The sequence below is a fragment of the Vanellus vanellus genome, assembly GCF_965231255.1.
Source record: "Vanellus vanellus genome assembly, chromosome: 20".
In the NCBI taxonomy this organism is placed as follows: Eukaryota; Metazoa; Chordata; class Aves; order Charadriiformes; family Charadriidae; genus Vanellus; species Vanellus vanellus.
Window position 1 is genome coordinate 9,648,670 of NC_138925.1, and position 22,607 is coordinate 9,671,276.

At 62.8% G+C, this 22,607-nt stretch overlaps 1 protein-coding gene across 1 annotated transcript in view; it reads left to right on the top strand.

Moving 5' to 3' along the window:
- Positions 1 to 1,339: 1,339 nt before the first annotated feature.
- Positions 1,340 to 22,607, top strand: part of AJAP1 (adherens junctions associated protein 1) — a gene marked incomplete at its 5' end in the record, with an annotated part of 39,508 nt that continues 18,240 nt past the window's right edge. Inside the window, 2 exons of the mRNA XM_082493644.1 lie at positions 1,340 to 1,368; positions 18,987 to 19,663. Of these exons, the coding sequence (XP_082349770.1) occupies positions 1,340 to 1,368; positions 18,987 to 19,663 (706 nt within the window). The remainder of the gene's footprint in view (positions 1,369 to 18,986; positions 19,664 to 22,607) is intronic.

Genomic DNA, 22,607 nt, shown 5'->3' on the forward strand with positions numbered 1-22,607 from the left:
CAATACACTAGCTATAGGAATAATTTAGCTTCTTACTGGCAGCACCCCTGGAAAGAGAGAAAACGTATCGGGCTCTGATGAAACACCTCTTAAAATAACCAAAGCCTTTCCCAACACGTTCACTTATCCTCTTTGTGCTCTATTGTCTTTAAACGAGCACAGAGGGAAAAAAGGCACGAACTTCCAGCTGAAGGAAATTCGGTGGCGGCAGCGGCGGCTGCAAAATCCCCCCCTGGTTGGGGAGTGTGAGCCGGGGGGGCTGCGCGGGAGATGCCGCTGGCCGGCGGGAGCCCACCGCTCGCACCGCTCCGCATCCTTCCTGCGGAACGGATGTGCGGGATCAGGAGTGGAAACTCTTTTTTAATTTTGGGGTTTGTTCCCCCCCCCCCTCCCCGGTGGGGAGCGGGATGCCGGCGGGCCCCGCTCTGCCCGCCCCACCGGGGCTCCCGGCGCTGCCCCGGCGGAGGGGTGCGGGGGGGGTCCCCGCGGGTTCCCAAGCGCGGATTAAAGCCGCGACCCCCCTCCCCCCCCGCGGGGCTCCGTCGGGAACCGCTTTCGGCGCGGGGGGCAGCGGCTCCGCGGGGGGGGGGGGGGGGGGGCGGAGAAGGAGCGCGGTGACCCCCCCGCTCCCGCCCCGCCGGGCTGCTGAAGGCGCGCACAACTGCGCGGGTTTGCGCAGGTGCGTGCGCATCGCGAAGAGCTACCGACCCCCGGAGCCGCGGACGAGGGGGTCATCCCCCTCCAAGCCCGGGTCCCCGTTCCCGCTGCCCGGGGGTGGTGGTGGTGGGTTCTTCGGCGCCCGGAGGATCCGCGCACAGCCCCGCTCCGTCCCCGCCCCTCCGCGGAGGGGCCGCGCTCCGCCCCCGCCTCCTCCCCGCGCAACTTCGCGGAGCCGCGGCCACCCCCCAACCCCCCCTCCTCCATCCCCATCCCCCCCTTCCCCCAACCCCCCGCCCCCGCCCCGCGGGTGCGCGCACAGGCGCGGGCGCGCCCAGCCCAGCCGAGCCCGTCCGCACCGCGCACCGCGCCCGCAGGGGCTCCGCCGCGCATGGGGCGCGCAACCTCCGCGGGCGCGCAGCAGCCCCGCCGGCGCTGAGGAGGAGGAAGAGGAGGAGGAGGTGGTAGGAGGAGGAGGAGGAGGCGGCGGCGGCGGCGGGGGGGCGGCCCGGGCAGCCGGAGCGCAGACCGCCGCCGGCCCCCGGGCATGCCCGCCCCGCGGGGCGCCGCCTGCCCCGCCGCTGAGCGCTGCCGCGGGCGCGGGGCGGCGCGGCCGCATGGAGAGCTGAGGCGGTGATCCCCGCCGGGCCGGGCCGGGCCGGGCGGACCGGGAGACGTGACGATGTGGATGCGACGGCTCCCGGGAAGCAGGTAGGGGCCGGGGCGCGGAGCGGCGCGGAACCCCCGCGGAACGAAGCAGCGCCCGCTGCCCGCCTCGCCGCCGCTGCGCTTGGGGGGGGGGGGGCTCCGGTTGGGCTCCGGTTGGCGGAGTTAAAATAATGAACTTCGGGGCAGCGGGGCGCGGGATGGGGCGGGAGGAGGCGGCGGCGGCTCTCGGTCCCCCGTTCCCGGCGCGGCGGCGGCCGCTCCGCCCGGGGCACACCGGCGCCCGCGTCCCTCTGCCCGCCGGTCCCCGCCGGGGCGGGGGGGGGACAGCCGGCGGGCGCCTCTCGGGGGATGGGGATGGGGGAGGGTGGATGCGTTTTGGGGGGGGGGGGAGATTAATCGGGAATTGCAAAGCGGAGGAGACGGAGGCAAAGTGTTACGTAACGCGTTTTCATTACCGCCGCGAAGTCATCTGAGCCCAAATCTTGTTATTCCCACGGTCCCGCGGCGGGAGGGCGGGGGTGCCCCCCCCCCCCACCCCCCTCCCGCCCCGCCCGCCCTCCGCCCCGGGGGCTCCGCGGCCGCAGCCCGTCCCGGGGGGACACAGTCACAGCGGCAGCAGCCGGTTAGACGGGGGACAACCTAAGGAAAACTGCGCTGCTGTGACATGCCCCGTCTGTCCCCCTCCCCACCCCCCCAACCCCATTTTGTATTTCACAAGTGCTGGTTTTGAGCCGGGGGGCGGTTGGCGTGGGGGTCAAGCCCTGCCGCCTGCCCCCCAGCATCCCGCCCCCCCGCCAGCGGGGCATCGGGCCAGGGGCGCTGGGTGCCCCCCGGCCGCGCCGAGGCTCTGCCCGCTGCAGAGAGGGGGGGGTCCCGAAACGCGGGGTCCCGAGCGGGTGGCCCCGCTCCCCCCGGTTGTCACCGGGCCCTGCGCCCGCTCCCCGGGGAGCGGGACTGGGCGCCCCGCAGCGCGGCGGGGTGAGCGGCCGGATGCGACCCCACCGGCAGAGCCCCCCGTGCCCCGCCGCGACACGGCCGCTGCTTGTGGGGAGCGCGGGAGGAGAGCGGGCAGGGACCCCCAACGCCGCGGGAGGAGAGCGGGCAGGGACCCCCAACGCCGCGGGAGGAGAGCGGGCAGGGACCCCCAACGCCACGGGCGACGCGAGAGGCCTTTGCCCATCACCCTCCGGAGCCGCTGGGGGGCTTTACCCCTCTGCCCGAGCTTTGGATGGAGTCCTGGAGGGTGAAACTTGAACTGAGGTTTTGCCTGTGCCGAGGGGCCGGGGAGGCCCTTGGTGTTTGTTTTACACTCGCCGGTACCGTGCGGCGTATTCCAGAGGCACGTGGCATACGGGCGCCCGATGCCCTCCAGCCTCGGCCCCTGCCCCCGGCCCAGCACACGAACACCTTCACGCTGCCGCCGGAGACGTCCGTCCATCCGTCCGTCCGCCAAGGATGCGCCGCTGCCTGGTGGGAAGGACAGAGTCTCCGGGGAGTCTGTGGTGATGTAGTGACCTTAGGAATTACTCCCAGGGAACGCACCCGAGGTGTTTTTTTTTGGGGTGCCTCACGTTTGGATTTATTCTGTGGCCGCTGACGAGCCCGGCGGAGCGGGAGAGCTGTGTCCCCGGGCTGGAGCCGGCAGAAGACTGTAATCTCGGAAACAGAGGACGCCCTCTGCTTTTTTATTTTTGTGAAGAGTTTAGCAATGAAAACAGGAGCCTTCCGGTCGCTTCTCTCCTCGGTTCGCCTTGCGAATTTCTTCGCTGTGTATCCCGGATCCTCAGCACCGGGCTGTCCTCTGTACCACCTCATCAGCTTCCAGTCCCTCCGTGTTTTATTTTTAATAAGAGATAACTTTACTGCTAACCTTGCCTGCTGCTCTCGCTTCTCTCCGACTCTAATTGCTTCTGGCTTTATTTCTGACATTTCCCATGTCATTTCCCCTCATTTTCTTGAAGACTGCTAGAAAAAAATAGCTCCGAGAGAAGCAGTAGACCTTTCCGGCACCCGTTTCGCCCGGCGCAGTCTCTGCCTGGAGCTGCCGGCTGCCGCGGGGAGATGGTACCTTATTGCTCCTTTCGAGTCGGATTCTCTGGCCGCGGGCGGCGGGAGCTGCCTGACCTTGCGGGCGAGCCGTGCTCTCGGCTGCGCAGGGCAGGACCTGCCAACCCGCATCGCTTGGCATCCTTCTGCCCTCGCTGTCGCGGAGGGGAGCCTGCCGCTCCCACGGTTGCGGGCGCCGCGGGGAGCAGCGCCGTCCCTTAGAGCCCCCGCGGGGTCCCGGGGATGCTCCGGGTCCCCTCGGCCCTTCGGCGGGCGCAGGCGTGGGTGCTGCAGGGCAAAGGGCTGTTATCTGGGGGGGACGGCAGCGACTCTGCCACGTCCTGAGTGTGCACCGACGTATGTGTGTGCACACGTCTGCGTCAGTGCCTGCGCCTGCCTGTAAGGGCACGGCAGCGTTCTGCAGCGTGCCGCCCGCCCGGCTTCTCGCTCTGGCCCAGGACTTGCCTTCCATCGCTACAAATACAGTATTTTAAACAATATGGCATGACTTTTTTTTTTTTTTTGCAGCGTTTAGCTCCGGAGTGATTTGCGGTGTGAGTAAAAATACTGTTTGCAATTTCTTCCCGATTGTATAAAGCAACTCATTAAAACCACACGTCCCCGCGCATTGGCTCCGGGGAAACTTTATGGGCCTTGTAGTTACTGCCAAAGCAAACATTTTCCATGAATTTCACTCATCAAGTTCACGCTGTCAAATGTAGATGCAGCCGCTCGTCAAAGCTGCAAGCCTTGCAGTCTGGGAAGTAATGAGAGCGGTGAGCAGTGGGAGTTAATGGCCTCCGCTGAGGAGCCCTTACTCATCCCGCAGCCGCGCAGGGGCTGAGCCGGCTGCTCCTGGGTGAATTGATTGCCACAGAAATTCATCTAGTGTCACCGGCTATGATACTTAACAGCCACAATAATGCTTGAATAAACTGCACTTTTATGCAGCGGTTCGTACCTCCTAACTGGCGGCGATCTCACAGATGAGGCAAAGGGAGCGGCGCTGGTCTTTAGCAGCCTCTTCCCCAGAGCATGGATAATTGGTGTAATAACGCCGTGGCCGCCGCCTTGCCTGCGTGGCATCTCCGGCGGGGGGGATGGATGGGAGCTGCCGCTGGCCCGGGATGCTCCGGGGGCTGCCCGGTGTGGCCGGCCGCCCTGCCCGCCCTCGGCAGCGGGACGCGGCACGTGGGAGCCCCTCCGGGCGTGAGGGTGGGGAGGAGGAGCTGCTCGTTTTCCTTCGAAGCCCGGGCTGCGAAGGGGAACCGCAGCGTGGTGGAGACCAGCTCTGCGGGTGGTCCAATAACCCGGTTCCTGCCTGTCCTCCCCCAAGGATGACGCACAACGTCTCCCGGCACCGCCGATTCCCCGTTGTGCCCATCCATACGTGCGCGGGGCGGCGGTGAGCGCCCGGACAACGGCTCCGTCGGGCGTGGATAATCCATATGGCTTCCGACGGGTCTGAGGTTCATTATGGAAATGTATGCACGCTTAAGCCTTTAAATATAGCTAATAGGAGAAGGACTGGGAGGAAAGATTATGGGAATCAATATGCTGAGCCGGAGGAGCGGGAGCTGCTCCGCTCCGGGTCGCAGTACCCGTTATCCTCGTTAGGGGCTGGTGATGACGAAGTGGGTTACGGTGATTCAAACCCGACAGAGTTTGGGTTTGAGACCAAAACTCTTCCCGCAGGGCGGCTCCCGGGAGCCGAGTGTGCTGGGCGGGATCGGTGGGGGATGGAGGGGCCTCCTTGGCGCCTTCGCCCCCGCGTTTAAAACAAAGACTTTTTCCTTCCTTCCCTCCCTGGCGGGGAGGGGGTTCCCCGGCCGAGCCCAGCGACCGCCGCGGGTTTTCGGGGGGACGCTCCCCCGGCTGCCGCTTGGGCCCTCCTGCGCCGTGGGTACACGGTTTTCATCAGGGTGATTTTTTTTTTTTTTTTTCTTTTTTTCCCCCTCACTGGAATAATGTAAAACTCTGGACCTGAACCGCCGCCTTAAAAATGGAATTTGAGTTGATGTGAATATTTCCTGTGGCTCTTCTTACCAGGACCTGCACCTACAGACTTTGATAGCTCACATAATTTCCTGTGATGGAGATGTACTTCATCTAATTTCACTTTGAAATGCGTTGATTAAATCAGAACTGCTGGGAGATTTAAACTGAGTCTCCGTGGCCTGAACTTAACCGGGGGAGGTTTACCTGCCTTCATCCTTCAACGTTAATTTGGTTTTATGAGGATTCCTCGTGAAATGAGGTTTTTGTCTGCCACTGAATTGCCACTGCTTCTCTGGGTTTATCAGTTCCTTCCTCTGGCCTCGGCGGCTCTGCGAGTGGAAGCGGTGCTGAAGACTCCTTTCGGGGCGGCGTCGGGTGCCTCCGCGTGCAGCGGCGCAGCGGGGACCCACGGGCGCTTCTGGCGAGGCGCCGGCTCCCTGCGGCGCTCCGGGGCAGGTTGTCCCAGCCGGAGGCAGCGGCACGGCCGGGCGATGCCGCAGCAAAGCTCTGGTCCAGGGCCGGGGCCGCGTGGTGCAGCGCTCCTGGAGCAGGATGGAGACGTGCAGCGGGAACCCCGAGCGCAGGGGGATGCGTCCTCCGGTCAGTGCCACGCGGTTCAGCCTCCCTGGTACGGAGGCACAGCGGTAAAAGGAAAAGACAGGCGGCTTGGCTGGAGGCGGATGAGCCCTTGGCGTGGAAAGAAGCAGGGACGGGGTCGGCGAGCGCCGGGGCAGGAGGCACAGCACCCGCTGGGGTCCATCCCGGCAGAGCGGCACGTCCCCAGCCAAGCCTTGGATCCGGCCTCCGCTTTTCCGTGCAAGACCACTGACCGCCTCTGGGCCAACCTCCCACCAAGGTTCAGTGGTGGAGGCTTCCCCAGCCCTCCCCCTTTGCTGGCTCTGCTGGAGAAATTAAGTGGACTCCAATAAAAAATAATATATATATATATATATAAAAAAAGAAAACTCATCATTCATAAAGTGTTCATTTTCAACTCTGATCTGCAAAATGTCTCATTGTGGCTTGGAAATGATGTGTAGGCAGGAGATACACTTCAACGCGCGATGATTTGCTCTGAAGCTCCTTCCCAGCAGCTCTGCCCTTCTGGAAGCACTGTTGTGTCCCCGGTGGCGCTGTGTCCATTCTGCCGGTGCGTCCCGGTGAGCGATGCCGCCGGTGCAGTCCAGCAGCATCCGGCTTTGCCCGGTCCTGCGCAGGGGAGCAAAAGCCGTTGCCGGGCGCCGCACCTCGCGGGAAGCCCCGGCTGCAGCGGTAACGAGAGCAAATTGCCGGTTCCTAATGAAGGTGGTGGCCGGCGGCAAGCCGCGGCTGCGGCCCCGCTGTCAACCCCGCGCCGAGCTGTCGGCGGGACGAGGCTCAGCGGCTGCGGAGCGGCAGAGCTTTCCCGTGCCTGGCTGGGGCACGAGCGCTGCGAACTGCGCTGGCTCCCGGATAACGGCCGAGTAAACGCTGCGTCAAGAACAGCGCGTTTTCTGGGAGCGGTGACGTCCTTCCTGCAAGAGAGCTGCGAGCCTGGACCCCTCTGGTGGAAAAACTGGAGTTTGTCGGCGCGCGCGTGCCCTAACGCGAGAGAAGCGAGGGGACGGCGATGTGCAGGCGCGGGGACCCGCGGCGAGGGGGTGACCGTGTGCCTCGGGGCGCCGGCAGCGCAGCACACACGGTCCGAGGGGCCGCACTGTTCCGTGCAGGGATGTGGTTTGGTGGAGTTTGGCTATGGGTCGGCTGCTCCCATCCCTAAGGGGCTTTGGCCGTGCCTCCCTTCCCGCGGCATCCCGGGATGCCGAGGAGAATCTCCGTGCCGTACCCGCTCCAGCCGTGCTTTGTGGCCCTATAAATAGGAGCGGTGGCTGCGTGACGCTCGGGAACCGCGACGGCTTTGGCGGTGCTGTGGGAGGGCTGAGGGCTCCCTGCTCAGCACACGCAGCATTTGAGGCGCCGTTCAGAGCGAGCGGCGTTAATTGATGTTGCCACTTGACTGTGTGTCATGCAGGTTAAAGACGTGGAAAGGTCGGGGGGGGCCCGGCGTTCCCCCCCCCGGGGTCTGCCTGCCCGCGAGCCGTCCCCGCCGCACGTGCGGCTCCCTCGGGGACGCGTTGCTCTAATTGCCGGCGTGCCGCGCGTGACCCCAGCCCCGCTCCCCGCGCCTGCGATAGCATCTCCGCCTCCGTCTGCAGGACCCGAGTAATGAAGCATCAGTTAATTGACATGGATTAGGACATCCACTTAAGTACCCACCGAAACGTGGGTGATTAATGCCGGCGGCCACGTGGCCGCCGTCCCCGCGGGAGCGCGGTCGGGCTCTGCGTTAGCCAAAGCCGGGCTGAGCCCGCCGCAGCTGGGCGTTACGCGGAGAGAGCGTTGCCATTTCGGGTGCTGGCAAGCGTTATTTTAAAAAGAGCTCCCAGGCAGAATAAACTCATCTTCTACAAGTAACTGCCTTTCATGGGTTTTCTTATCAAGTTTTCCTTGGGAAGGATGAGGATGAGTTACTCATCTTCTTGTTTCTTGGCTTTGGAAGAGGCTCTCTACTCCTTTAGCGTGCTGCAAAGTGAAATATCCAGGACTTATTCTGGGTTCCCATCACGGTGACATATTCCCTGGCAAAATCAATTTTGCTAATTTTGATAGATGAGGATGGAAACGTTTCTTATGGGCAGTGTCTCGGGGATGTTCTGCTCAGGCATCGGGTGAGAAGGGATATCACTCCATATCCTTCCCTTTCGTGCCCCCGGAGGTCCGGACCTGCGCGGCGCGAGGCTGCTGGCACGTGGACCCGGCGCGGGGGGCGTTTGCAGGAAGCTGAGATATCGCGAGATGTGCAATAAATGGCGGAGGTTTGCGAAAAGCGGGGAGGGATGCGGGAGGTCTCCTGTCACCGCTGATCTGCCCGGCAGAGACCTCCGTCTCCCCTTCGGAGATAACGCTCTGAAAAGTTTAATCACTCCCACAAAGGGGATTTTTTTTTTTTTTTTTAATTTTTTAAAATTTTTCTTATTTTTAAAGAGCTGCAAAGCACAGTGCTGTCTGACTCACTGGCAATTAGGCTCGGGAGGGTGTGTGCCCACAAACAGCGCAGTGTTTTCTCGGCGCTCCGAGCGCCTCTGGTGACTCATGTTCACCTTGATCCGGAGCGGGAGAGCCCGCGTGCCGCCCGCGTGCCGTAGGCGCGATGAAGTGGCCGTGGCAGGGAGAACCGCTCTTCTCCGTGGAAAAGAAATTGTTCGGTGCTAAAAGGGGATTTAAACCTCTGTATGAAAGGATCAAGAGTCTTTGCCCCGGATTTCATTCTCCCTGCCTCCGCTTACTATTTTTTTTTTTTTTTTTTTTTTTGGCTTGGCTTTTTCTCCATCTTTTTGGGCTGTTCTCCGTGTGTCACGCCGTGAGCCTCCTCCAGCGGCGGGGTGTCCCCGCTGCGGGGCCGGGCAGAGCGCCGGTGCCTGGCACGGGAGCTGGGGGGGACGGGAGCTGCCCGGCCTCGGCCGGGCCATGCGGCGCACTGCGCCGTGCTCCCCTCCCTCGCGCCCCGGCTCTCGTGCCTTTGCTTTCTCCAGGCTTTCCTATTGATGTTTCACACCTTCAAAGAGTGCTCTGCTGCTGCTGCTGCTTTTTTTTTTTTTTTTATTGCATTTCTTGCTCCATAAAAGCCATCTGTCTATCTCGCTGCTTTTAGAGGCTTTATTTCTCTCATCTTCTCCATTTCTGTAAGAGTTACTGGATCTTTTGAAATTCTTTACGCTTTCCCTGTGTTCGTTCCCATGTGCGGCCGCTGAGGTTTGAGGGTCAGCTGCGCATCCCAGGGCTGCCGGGAACCGCCCGCGGGAAAGCCGGCTTTGGATCTCGGATGCTCCCGTGGAATTGTGACCCGGGTCAGTTGGATTTCCCCGGGGGGGGACCGTGCCGCCCCGTGTGGACCTCCGTCCCTCGCCATGGGAAGGGCATGGCTTGGCCCGGTGCCAGTCATCCGGCCGTTTCCAACCGGCTCAGTGGGAAAGCGGAGCTGTTCGGGAGACCGTCATTAAACATCCCATTGGAAGATGCCTTCTCCTGGGGGGTTTTCCACGGCGGTGGTGTTCCCCATTGATGCGGATACCTCGGCGGGCAGACCGCTGGACTCCAGCGTGCAGCTCCTGCGGAGCCGTGTTGTGTTACAACAATGCAATGAACCTCTTTTAATTATTTTGTTCTAAAGCTCATTAAGCCGCTGCTTTATACGTACTGAGCTCACTTATCTCATTTTTTTAGATCAACGCGTTTCCTGCGTACGTTGTAATGACACGCTCGAGCACATTAATTTAGAAAACAAGATAAGCGCTGGGGTTATTTACTGTCGAAGCGGTGTTAAAAGGTGGTGTAAGCAGTAGCGTGTACCATAGTCTTCCTCCCTGTAGGTCCCTTCGGAGCCGGAGGGATGTGTTGAGGTAGTCTCTATCTCTTCAAATCACCGCACCTTTGCGGATATGGCCTTCAGCGGAGGAAAAACCCCTCGTAAGGCTCCTGCTCCAGCCCGGGGTCGGGCACGCTACCGCAGCGCTGGCAACTGTCCGCTCGGCGCCCGGTGGGGAGAGCGCTGCTCCCGCCGTCCCCTCCCGCCGCGCTGGGGCTGTGCGTCCCGCCGTACGCCCGGGGGTGTATGGAGGGCACTGGTCCTCCTGCAGAAACCCGCTTTGTCCACAGGTTGGATATACCGGGGGTGGGCGCATGGGAAGGGAAGAAAATTCCTGGGCGAAGCAGAGGAACGGGAACTCCTTCATTTGTGGCTACAGGGGAAGCGCATCTTCCTGAGCCCGTGGCCGCTTCGAGGAGCTGCTGAACCGGACCACTGTCCTTATTTATTCTGTAGAGCGTTAGGGATGATCTCTAAGCTCCCAGGTTTAGTGCTCTCTCACATATGTCACAGTCCCTTCGGCAGCACGGGTTTTTACAGGGATTTGGTAAAATGGGGCGGTGTTCTCCGCTCTCCTGGTGGTGATGGGAGAGGTGGTCCTGCGCGCCCGGGGACCTCCCGGGGTGGTGTTAGCGAGGAAGTGATTTTGTGGTGCGCACGAGGTGGTGGAATACGTGAGGAGCTGAGATAGGGGGGGAAACCCCCTAATTTCCTTAGGTTTATGGGATTTTTTTTAATATCACCAAGAATGGAGCTGAAGGCTGTGACTCTTCGACAAAATTTTCGGTGGATTTGGAAATCCGAGGGAAACTTGCCAGCGAGTTGTGTCTGAACTGGAGCTGTTGCTGCTGCCGGGTCCCGGCGCTGGTGCAGAATTCGGGGGGGACACACACGAGCGGGCTGCGTGGGCGCCAGGTGCGGGTTTGGGCTGGGAAGCCAGCGCTCACAGACCCCCTTTATCCGGCGGGACAAAAGCCGAGTGTTCTTCTCCGAGGGTTGGATGAAACGCCCCACTGTCCGGCCCTGCCACGCTAAATGCGCGCAGTGTTTGCCCGCCGGCTTTGCCGAGCGGCGGCGGGGGAAGCGGCGGCCGCGCCGTGCCCGTCGGAGGGGATGCTCAGGCGGTACCCGGGCCGCGGGGGCCGAGCGTGCGGCTGAGCCGTGTCCCCCGGCAAACGCTCGGGGCGGTTTGTCGCCCGGCCGGGGCGGGAGGCGGCGTGACCGCCGTCCCCTGCCCGCAGCACGCGGGCAGGCAGCGCAGGCAGCTCGCCCGGGCCCTGCGCGGTGACGGCTGGCAGATGAAACCGCAGCCCGCTGGGTCTTCCCGGGGGAGCCAGACCACGCGTGGAGCTCCTTCTGCCGGGGCGGCAGCGGGTGAATCACCCGGCGCCGGTTTTCGCACAGAAATTTGCCGAAGACGTTCCTCCGTGTGAAGGCGCATGCCGGCTGCTGGGCTTCCCACCCCCGGCGCTTTTCAAATCCTGTCTGAAATAGTGCCGCAGGACCGGGGAAAGCGCTCCGCAGTGTATGGTGGGTCCCTTTGAAAGTCGAACTGGGCTGGCAACCTTGGGCGGCGTTCGCCCGCTCGCTGCGTTAGCTGCGTTCTCTCACTCATCCTCAGACCGGCTGCGGGCGCTGAGCACCCCTTGGTCCTCTCGGTGTCCTTTTAGATGTTTAAAAATGGAAAACGGACTCGAAACTCGAGGTTGAAGTTTGGCTTGGCTTTGGGGGCGGCCGGGCGCCTGGCCACCGTGGAGCAAACCCGTTTGCCTTTGCAGCAATGCCACGTGCACCTCTTTTCTCCGTTTTCTCCTTTTTTTCCCCCCTCTTTCCCGCCTTGCTCTGACCCTGGGGCGCGTGCCGTGGGGTCCCGCACCGGTGGGCTCCGGCACCGCCCCCGGGCTGCTGCGCTCGGGGCTTTGCCCTTTCTGTGCCCGCGGCGAAGGACGGGGCCGGCGGGCGAGAGCGGGGATGCGCTGCGCCAGAGCTGCTCTCTGACAGCCTTGGCAGGGGCTGCGCCTACCGCATCAGCATATTGGCGATACCGCTGGGTATTAATTATGCCTTCCGCACTCGCGGCTATTCAGATGTTAAAATTGTTTATTTGCAGCTGGGTGAGCTCAAGACAGAGGCAGGAAAGCGAGCAGCTCCCCCTGGCCCGGCCGCCCTCCTGCCCCGCTCGGCTCGGCGGGACGCAGCTCCCCCAGCGCAGGCAGGGGCGGATCCGGGCGCCTCCATCGCCGCGGCTCTGTCCCGGGGAGCGCCCGCGGCTCCCCGGCCCCGGCCGACCTCTTTCTGCCCCGTTTTCCCGGGGAAACGGGGGCCGTCTGCCTGGCCGCGGAGGCGCGGGGGTGAGGGTTCAGCCCGGTTCAGCCTTTTGCTGATTCCCCTCCGTGATAAATCCCGTCCCCTCTGCCACGGGGAGCGGTGTCGGTTTAATTACTTGTGGGGAGAAGGGGGAGAGCAGAGGAACTTAGGACTTGTTTTAAATACCACTTTTATTAGTAGGTAATCCTGAAGCTCAGCGCTGTAATATAGATAGGTAGTGATGTGGCACATTTAATTTACCCAGGTGCTACTGTGTGTCAGCTTTTGTGCCTTAATTCCCAGTCCCGGCTTTAAAGAGCTTGGCAGCCATATTTCCTCAAATTTATAATTGTCTTGGAAGAAGTTGGGGCTGCAGACGGCGCAGTGAATAGTAAGTTCCCAGTTCCCCCGACTTGTCCCGGGGTAAAGCGGCGCTTCGGAGGGTGGTGGGTCGGTGGTTCCCGCGGCTCCGCTGCCAGCGGGGTGGGGTGCGGTGGGCGCTGTGCTGGGTGCCCCGCCGGAGCGGTCCATGGGGTCTCCTGCTGATCCCGCGGCGTCGCTCGCCACGTGCCTTTCGGCACCCGTCCATGCCGCCCTGGCACGGGAACGTGCAGATTCCTTCCTCCCAGCCCCTCCCGGTGAGGGTCCCCTTCCGGCGGGAGTGAAACGGTGATGCTCTTATTTCCATGGCGATGGCTGGTAGTGTCACAGCAAAGGACGGTCGCTGCACTGCAGGGATGGTCGGGCAGGAACGCGGGGCTGGAGAGGAGAGCAGCTGCGGCAGGCGCCGGGGCTGCAGTCCCCACCTCGGCGAGGACACGCGATCGCGGGCCAAGTATCTGCCACCGTCGCTGCAACTTTCCCCTCTTCCGCTTGCTCCAGCGTGAAAGTCACCCGCCGAGACGCAGCGGCCTCGTTCTCTCTCCGTCTGAAGCCAGCGAATTCCTGCAAACACGCCCGTAACGTGTCGTGCTCCGAACGCCTTTGTAGGACACGCAGCCGCGCCGCCACGGATGCTGTTCCTAGAGCGTGGCACCCACTTCCCTGCCGCGTCTCGCGGGGGACCAGTGAACATCGCCCCGTCCCTCCGACCACGGCTCCCGCTCGCGCTCGGGGCCTTCGCGGGAATACTTTTGTTCTGTCTCACTTTGTGTTTGGAGATACGAAACGCTCAGAGTTGGTAAATCATCCCAACAAGGACATAACCTCGATTCCCTGTGCGATACCAATAGATTACCTAACAGGAGGCATGAAATGGAAGAATGGCTCCATTTGTGTAATTCTGCATTAAAAATCAGCCTATTCTGCATTTAGCGCTGCCTCTGAAGTGCCTCTGCAGTCAGGGGAGAAAGGGGCCGGTGGCGGAGAGCGAACGAGCGCCTTATGAAAGGGACGCAAAGGGGCGCCTGCGGCCGGCGCTGCGCTGCCCGGGGAGCCGCGCTCGGGGCAGCCCTCGGAGCCCGCGGGGAAATGGGTTACGCGCAAACAGTTTGTGTTCTGCAGTTTGTCAGAGCCGCGCGGTGGCCGTGATCCCAGTTAATTGCTCGGACGGATGACCAGGCTGGGGGATCCCTGGGCGCGCAGCGGTCGCCCGGGTTTGTGGCCGCCGGATTAACCCGCATCCTGCCCGTGGCATCGGGGCTCACCGGCGGTGCCGCCGTCCCCCGCAGGTCTCCGGGACCGGGGCAGAGGCGTTCCCCTCCCGCACCGTGCACCTCCTCTTGGCGCTGGCTGTGCTGGACATTCCGCTTTCCCTTCCTGCGTGCGTGCCAGGGTCAGCAGCCGGTTCCCGCGGCAGCATCCCGCAGCGGCGCTGGGCTTCGCAGCCTTCAGAGCTGCCGTGAATTTAAATCCCAGGCACCGTAGCGAGGCGGCAGCTTCTCTGGAAGCTGCGGGGCATGGCAGAGCGGGCGTGAGAAGCAGCCTGGCGCAAGGGTGAGGTGGCACCGAGCCAGGGACCGGCACTGGGATGCTGCCAGCACTGGGCTTGGGGGGGTTCTCGCTCCCATGGTGCGGCTGGGCGCCGTGCTCCCACAGCCGCCTCTGCCTCTCTGGGTAGAAATGCAAAATGACACGCGGGGAGGGTGGCTGAAGAGGGGTTTTGCTCCGTCTGTCCTCACTGCTCTCAGCTTTTGTCTGTCCACTGCTTTTCCTATGGATTTCTGTCCGATTTCCCCACTGTGCTGGGTGCCGGCGCGCGCAGCTCCCTCGCTTCGAAAGCGCGAAGCGACCCTCAGCACTCCTTCTGGATTTGGAAACGCCGTGTCGTGGATGCGAGCAGCGCCTGTGCAGCCCCTGCATGTGCCTCGGAGCCGCGGCGGCGTTGCAGGAGCCGCGCTGCGAAGCGGTGTCCTTGGGGCGACGGGCCGGGCTGATGCCCCCGGGGGGCGGGTCCGGGTTCATGGCCGGGACGGGGGAGGAGGGGGGTCCGGGGCTGCGTTTCCCAAACTGCTGCTCCACGTGTTCATAAGGTGATCCCAGGACAGAGGTAATCTTGCATCTCCAGCTCTGCAGCGATCAAGATCGCTCGTTGCCAAAGCATTTCTCCTGCTTGTGCGTGTTCCTGAAACTGCTCGGGGGGGTTCTGGCCGTGCATGAGGCTTCGTGGAGGCGGGAGGGATTCGGTCGTCCCGACTTTCCTGGTGGGAAGGAGCTGAAGGCGCGTGGGGTTAGTGGGAAGAGCCGCGTTGTGGCTCCCGTGGGGGCGGTGGGGCCGGAGGAGCCGGGCTGCATCACTGCGTACCGGCCCCGGATGTGGAAGCGCCGTGGCAGCTTCTCCCCGACCAGCGGAGAGCACGGTGAGCTCGCGTCCTCCGGCCTCCTTGAAATGAATCCACCTCCTGGGTGCACCTTTCCTCCTCTTCAAAGCAAACGGCTGCATCCGACAGGGTTCGAGAAGGGCTGTTGGTACTGGGGAGGACGCTGAAATGCGTCGCCTACGGTGGGGCGGCTGCGATGGCTCCATCTGAAACACCTTCAAACGCCCGAAACTCCCATCGCCTTTCAAGCAGAGATTGGCTCGGTCGGGCTCGGCAGCGCGGCCCCGGAGCGCTTAACGCGCACCATCCCTGTAATTATCTGAGTAGGTTCCTTGAAATCTGCTTTTGTACTTCTCGCAAAGCGCAGGTAAATATTTGTGGGAGTTCCCTCCCTGTGCGAGAACACGGCCGCCTCTCCATCCATTAAGCCGTGGGAGCGGATTTGTGGTTTGCGGGAGCAAAGGCTTCGGTTGAGGAGGGCGAAGAAGGGATTTCATCTCCTCAGATACCTCCGCTCCTCGTTTCTTTTTTAACCCAGTTTCAGAGTTTTGTTGAATTTTCCCCTGAGTTTGAGAAATTATTTTGGGATAACGCTCCCATTCGCCCCCCAAGATGGGAAGAGGAACATGGTGAAGATTGCCCACACTCGCCCCATCTCTCTTTGCGATGGAAGAAAAAGTTGTGTGTGTGGAGGGGGAGCCCCGAATGATCAAAATCCCGGTTTGCGGAGGGGTCAGTGAGCGGCACGAGCGCAGCCCTGCGCCTCCCGTCCCACCGCCCCGTGACGTCCTGCTCGCGCCTCCCGAGGGGCAGATGCTCTCCCGCCTGTTTTGGCCATGGGGGACCCCCCGGCGACCGCGTGCCTTTCGGGGACCAGCCCGGGTCTGTGCGGGGGCAAGCACAAGGCGGTGAGACCTCCGGGCTGGACGTGCCCCCGCTCCCCGGGCTGCCCCTGGGACGCCTCTCCCTCGGCGCCGGCTTTGGCGGGGTGCTCGGGGGGAGCAGGGGGTGGCGGGGGGAGGGAAGGGGGGTCCTGCGGTGGAGCCAGGGCCCCTGGGTACCGCCGGCCCCGCCACGCGCTGCCGCATCCCCACCGCCGCCGCCGCGCCCGGCGCATCGCGCTGCGTTGCCAAGACAACGGCAACTCCTACACGCTGCTATTTATTCTGAAGGACACTTGCTCTTATCTGTCGTTGCAAAGCCCTCAAAAGATTGCATGCCACGCAAAAATTCCTCCGAGGTAGCCGGACTCGCCGCTCCCATCCCTAAAGCCGCCTCCGTGAGGACGTGCCAAGCCCGCGGGGTGGCCGGGAGGATGCTCCCTGGGTGACAGCCCCTGGGCTGGCATCGCTGGAAGGGACGCAGGCGGGAGGGTGACCCACGCCGTCCTTGGGGCAGGACGGGGGTGCCGCCGGGGGCTCTGCCCGCCTCGGGCTGCCCGGGACGAGCCGTGGGTGTCCCCGACCGCGTCCCTCCCCGTCACCGGAGGCTCTGACCTGGGGAGCGATGGCAGCAGTGAGGGACAGCCCTGCGCACGGCTGGTGCGGTGGCCCAAAGATGGGGGTTGTGTGTCGCGTTTTCCCCCCGCGTCCGCCCGGCGCTGCGGGGAGCGGGGCAGCGATGCTGCGGCAGGTCCCGGGCGGGGGCAGACCCCCATGAGCTCGGGGCTGCGGCTTGAGAACGGCGTGAGCGCGGGGGGGGGAACCGGAGGAGGGGAAAAGGTGATGAGGGCACTGCAGCATCTCTCTTACGAGGAGAGGCTGAGGGAATTGGGGCTGTTCAGTCTGGAGAGGAGAAGGCTGAGGGGGATCTTATCAACGCTTATCAGTGCTTAAAGGGCGGGTGCCGGGGGATGGGAACAGGCTTTTCCAGTGGTGCCCAGTGACGGGACAGGAGGGAACGGGCACAAACGTGACCATGGGCAGTTCCATCTCACCCTGAGGAGGGACTTCTCTCCTGTGGGGGCGGCAGAGCACTGGCACAGCTGCCCAGAGAGGGGGGGAGTCTCCCCCTCTGGAGCCACTCCAAACCCGCCTGGACGTGTCCTGTGCCACTGCTGGAGGTGCCCCTGCTCTGGCGGGGGGTGGCACTGGGGGAGCTCCAGAGGGCCCCTCCAACCCCGACCAGTCGGGGGTTCTGTGAAAAGTCTGTTTTTCCTGCTGGCTGCCCGTGCCAGGTAGCGAGGGCCGGCGTTTGGGCTTTCGGGAGCTTCCGCGCGGCAGCTGGGATTCAGCGAGCACCAAGTTTGGGCTGGGAGCATCTTCCCTCGCCTCCGGCGGTGGCCGTGGTGCGAGCGCCCCACGCACGGCGGGGGGCGGGGAGGGGGTTTGGGTGCACGAGGTGTCCCCCGGGGCGAGCGTCGCTCCGGGGAGGAGCCCGGCACCTCTCCTTCCTTGCACGGAGACATTTCGGATGGGGTCAGGGAGTCGGGCAGAGGCTGAAACGGAGCCTGACGTGCCGCTGCAGTGAGTAGGAGCATCACGAAGGTGAATCTGGGTTTGATGCTCTCGCTGGAAGCCCGAGCTCCCGACTTCTCGCCGGAGGGGAGCGGGTGGTGCCCGCGGCACGCGGGGGATGCTCTTCGTGCTGCCCCCGCGGCACTGCCACCGCTCTGCCAGCCTCTAAAAAAAAACCCCACCAACAACATGTTTTGGGTGGTTTCGTGTTTTTTGAAGCCTTGAAATCCTTCCTCCCCCAGCCTGAACTATTTCGGTTTATGTTGTCTGTTTCTGGCTCTTCCCTTTCTCCTTCTGCACGCTTTCCCTGCGTCGCCGTGTTCCTCCCCAAAATAAATGCTGTTACGCTTTGAAAAAATACCCAATTAAGGGAAAAAAAAAAAAAAAAAAGAAGAGATCCTCTGAGCAGAAAAAGACTATGCTGAGAGTATCCAGGTCAGCTCCTTTAGCTTCATTTGCTCACGCATGGAGGGAGTGTACAAATGCTTCTGTCAACCAGATGCACATTTTGTTGTGCTACCAAGGACTTTACGGGGCGCAGCGCTGCGGAGGATTAGTCTATTTAGCCATATAAAGCTCTCATTAACTCCTGCTGAGTCCAACAAAAGTCTTTCTTGTGTAAAAGCTGAACAAAATGGAGTAAAGATTTTGGGCTTTGGCCTAATGATTATTTTTTTTTCTGGGGAAAAAAAAAAATAAAGCAAACCAATAAAAATTTGCATAGTAGGCATTTTCTTACCACGAAAGGCCGTGCTTGGTGGGGGGTAGGAGCATCTTAGGGGAAGATGTGAGTGGAGCAGAACCTCGCAAGGTGCGGTGCTGCTGAGGAGGGGAGAGGGCTTTGACGTGCCCGGACCTGGTGGGGGCACGTTACACCAAAGCAAAATGTTAAATACTGAGCCTGCGGACAGCGCGGCGCGATTTCCGGCTATCCTGTGACCGAGAGAGCGGTGCGAGGGGCTGCTCGTCCTTCCCCGCTTGCTTAGGGGCTGCGCTGAGGAGACACCCGGCGCGGTGCCCGGCAAGTCCCCGTGCCGCGGGGTTCGTTCGGCGCCGGGTGCCGTGCCCGGCGGGGGGGGATGCTCCTGCTGCGGCGTGGGCGACCGCCTCAATAGGAGGTGGGTTACGCGTGCAAAGAGACCACGAACTCCTCTGCTTCGGCTCTTGGAGGGATTAATCCCTCTGCCCTCCGCAGGTTTGCTCCTGGTCCCTTGGCTTGGCCAGGCAGCAGGGGCCGGGCTCCCCAGCACCCCGCCGGCACAGAGCCCCCGGGGCGAAGGCTCTTGCTGCTGCCGCTCCGCTCGCGCCATCTGCTTTAGATAATCCACCTAAAAGGGCCGAGTTTGGGTAGCACAGACGCTGGCCGCTTCCTCGGGGCGTTTCGCGGTAAAACCCATTCTTGAGTCGTTCGTGGCATTCGCGCATCGGCTGAGAAGCAGCAAAGTCACGTTTTTTGGATGGGGGTCCTTCATCTGCCCCGTTGGTGGTGATGGGTCCTGCGGTGGGAGGCGGGTGGAGGGGGGGTGCAGGGCACCCTGCGATGCCGTTTTGGGGGGCCCTGTCGGGATCGTGGGGGGAATGATGATGGCAGCGCTCTCCCGCACTGTCGGGTGGGGGGTCGGGTGGCCGGGCTTGGGGAGCCGCTGGGATGCGCTCTGCCTTTCTAACACCGTCGCTGTCTGTCCGCAGGTCAGGTTGCCCGCTCGGAAGCCATGCTTGGATTTTAATAGCCATGTTCCACCTAGCCATGGACCTTGCCAGCTGTCAGCCCCCAGCCAGCGGCGCCGGGGGGAGGCTCTCGCCGCGGCCGGCGCTTCGGCACAGACTGTCCCGCGGCTCGCTGTGGGGCACGGGGAGCGGGGAGGAGCTGCGGCGCCCCGGCCCCCCCTGGACCTGCACCCCCGCACCCCCCCTGCAGAGACCCCGCTCCCGCCGGCCGCCCCCCGCCACTCCGCTGCCCGCCGGCCAATCCCCGCGCCGGCCACGCTCCCGCAGGGGACGGCGGCACTTGCGCGGCCGCGGCTTTGCCCCACGGGACGGGCGGCCCACGGCGCTGCCCGAGGTCATCGTCTGGGGCCCCACGGGCGAGGAGGACTCCCTGGAGAGCAGCACGCTGCCCAGCGCCTTCGCCACCACTGCCGCCACCACCGCCGCCACGACCACCACCACCACCACCGCCACCACTGCCGCCGCTGCCACCGCCGCCACACCACCCCGCGCGCCCCCCAGCACCCCCCCGGCTCCCGCGCCTGGCGGGGACGTGCCCCGCAGCAGCCCCGGCCGCACCAGCACCGCTGAGCCGGCCGCCGGCCACAGCAGCGGCGGCAAGGATGCTCGCCCGCCCCGCGGACTGGGAGACAGCACAGGTAGGGTCTGCCGGGGCGGTGAATCGGGAGGGCTGGGGGGTCCTGGGGCAGAGCGGTCACAATTTCCCCCGGTGGCAGCGCTGCCCGGGGCGGAAATAAGTGCGTGATGTTAAACAAGAGCATGCGCCAGGCAAGCGGCGGCTCTGATTCATTGCCTTTATCGGAGGCGTTCTCCAGTAGCCTGCTGTGTTTTTCCCATTAGCGGCATCCATCCACAGCCCATCTCCCGTAATCGTATTTAGCGCGGCGCTCGGGCAGGGCGATGCGTTCCCCCAGCGCTGTCTGCTGCGTGGACATGGATGGGAAAGCTGCTTCCCATTTATTTCAAATTATATTTGTTATTGCCAGTATTAAACTGTGGGGTACCGTTGTGTAGTTTACAGAATTTATTCACTGTGCATCGACTGCTTTTAGCCCACAGTGATTTTCTAGTTGAATCAAAAAAGAATTTTATGGCCTAATCTTAATCCCAATTAGTTTATCTAGCCTGCCCTGCCTGGCGGAGAGAGACAAGCAGCCGTAATGTTGTTCCTGACTTAAAGGAGTTATTTATAGCGGCGAAAAAGCTCCCAACCTACACACCTTTTAAAAAAATGCTGGAATGGGGTGGATAAATTAGCGAGGGAGTATCGATAACGACTGCCGGCGTGAGCTGCTCACTGCGTGATATGTGTGATGAGATCTTCAGCTTTACCTCCCCGGACCGGCCGCGGTCGGTGCCTCCGGCCTCGGTGGCGTGGCGGGGTGCGGTGGGTCCGTTTGCAGCACGTGGAGCGTGGCCCCGCGCACGCGCTCGTCGGCTGCCTCGTTCAGGCGAGGATGAGCCGGCGGTGCTGCCCGTGTTCCCGCCGGTGCTGTGCCACCGCTGCCCTCCCTGTCCGGCAAATGGGCAGAGAGCCGCGGCCGCGCGCCGCCGGCATCCCCGGCAGCCTCCCGAGGGACCGACTGCTTTAATCTGCCGGCTCTTAGCTCTCATTAGGGGCTTTTTCCAGGGTCGGAGTTTTTGCTAATTAACTTCTTTTTGCCGAGCGGTGAACACGATAAACTCCTTCCCGGGGCTAAAGGACCTATTTGATCTCAGCCCATCCACCCTAAATTGAAAAGCTCCTGAGCTCCAGATCTGCTTTTCCTCCCGCCGCCGGCGCTGAGCGCCCAGCGGAGCACCGGCAAACTGCCGGCGGGGAGCGCCGAGCCCCTGCAGCACCGCGGGACGAGCGTGCCGGCAGCCAGCGGCCAACGCCGGCCGCCTCGAAGCACCGGCCGTGCTCGCGCCGCTTTGGCTGGCGACGCGCCCGCCCGAGGCTGTGCGTTTCTCAAGCCCTGCTCCTCGCTGTTGTATAAGCTGTAGCGGCTGGAAGTGTTTGTTCTCTGCTGGGAAAAACATATGGCTACAAATTAGGATGAGGTAACTCGTCTGTACTTTTTATTTGCCTCAGCGAGCAATGCAAGTCCTGGTCCTGCGAGGCGCCGCGCGTGGCGATGGCGGGCAGGGAGGGATGCTGCTCTCGTGCCTTGCAGTCCTTCCGCTCGCTCTGGGGGTCGGGGTGGTCCCGCTCGCAGCACCCGAGGGAGCTGGGGCCACCCTGGGACCCGCCGAGCTGCCCCAGGGCTCCCGCAGCCGAGGGGACCCGTGCGCCCCGGCACACCAGCGGCACCCTCCTTCCCGCCGCGTCGGGTGCTGCGTTCCCTCCCGTGCCCGTCCTGTGCCATGCCCGTCCCGCGCCATGCCCTCGCTTCCCTGCGTGCATCGCTGGAAAGGGACATGCTCCTCTGCGCCGGGTGATGCTGCGGGACCGCGGGGGTCCCCGGGGCGGGGGCACGTCGGGGACGGCAGCAGCGCTGGCCTGGGTGAGCAGTTAGAGCAGTCGTGCTCCGTTAGATCCTCCTCTCGCCCCACTCCTCCGTGCTGGAGAAGTGAGAAGAAAAAAAAAAAAAAAAGCCTGGAACAATGTCTCCGTGACTCACCAGCAGCGAAAACAAGCTTAAAAAAATTCCCCTGGAATAGCAAATACTCTGCTTGTAGGTAGGAGAGAAGGCAGAGGAGTGATTACTTGTAATGTCCGTACAGAAACGCGGGGCTGGCACGTGCCGCTGTGGTTTGGTGGGTGCCGCCGGGCTGGGGGGGGGGGGGTGTTTCGGGTAACCCCCAGCTCAGGTGTGTTTGTCCCGGTGCCACCTCTGCCTGCGCGGCGCCTGGCAGAGCGCGGATGGCAGTCAGATGGGGATGCAATATGTTCACCCAGGCGGAGTTTATGCTTATGCTTTTCTAAAAAATGTGCTGCCTTTTTCGGGGGCTGTCATAATCGTTTTACGGTGGAGCACGGAAAGAGAGAAATAATTAAAATTCCGGCGTGCTGCTGGAGGCGAGGGCTGGAAGGCGCTCTGGCCGGGGCGGCCGCGCGGCCGCTCTCCGTGCGGGCAGGGCTCCGCCGCCCAGGCAGAGCATCCTCTGTACTGCGGGCTCAGCCAAAAAAAGGGAGAAAAAAGGAGAATGAATCAGAGACTGTCAGAGCGAAGGCATGAATTGCGCTCGCTGGGTTGTCTGAGGCTCTCCTTTCAGTATTATTAGAATAAAGCCGTCTTTAATTAAACCTTTAAGTGCTTTATAAGGCAGAAGACTTTATGTGTCGTCTGCTGCTCTTAATGGTGATTTGATCGCCGGTACGCGACGAGTTTGGCGTCGTGCTCTGCGAGCAGCGTGCTGGTGAGGGAGACGGTGCGTTGGGGCACCTCCCGGGACATCCCCTCCCCGGGACTGGGGCTGCGGTGGGGACGGGGTTCGCCGGCCGGGGGGGTTGTCCTGGGTGGAGGTGAGGGGCTGCCTGGGTGCTGGTGTGGGCACCCGCCGTGCCGGAAGCCCGAGCCGAGCTCTGCTCCCTCCCCGCCACCCGCTGGGAGCGTATCGGGAATAAATAACAATAGAGAGACATTGGTTTCCCCGCTG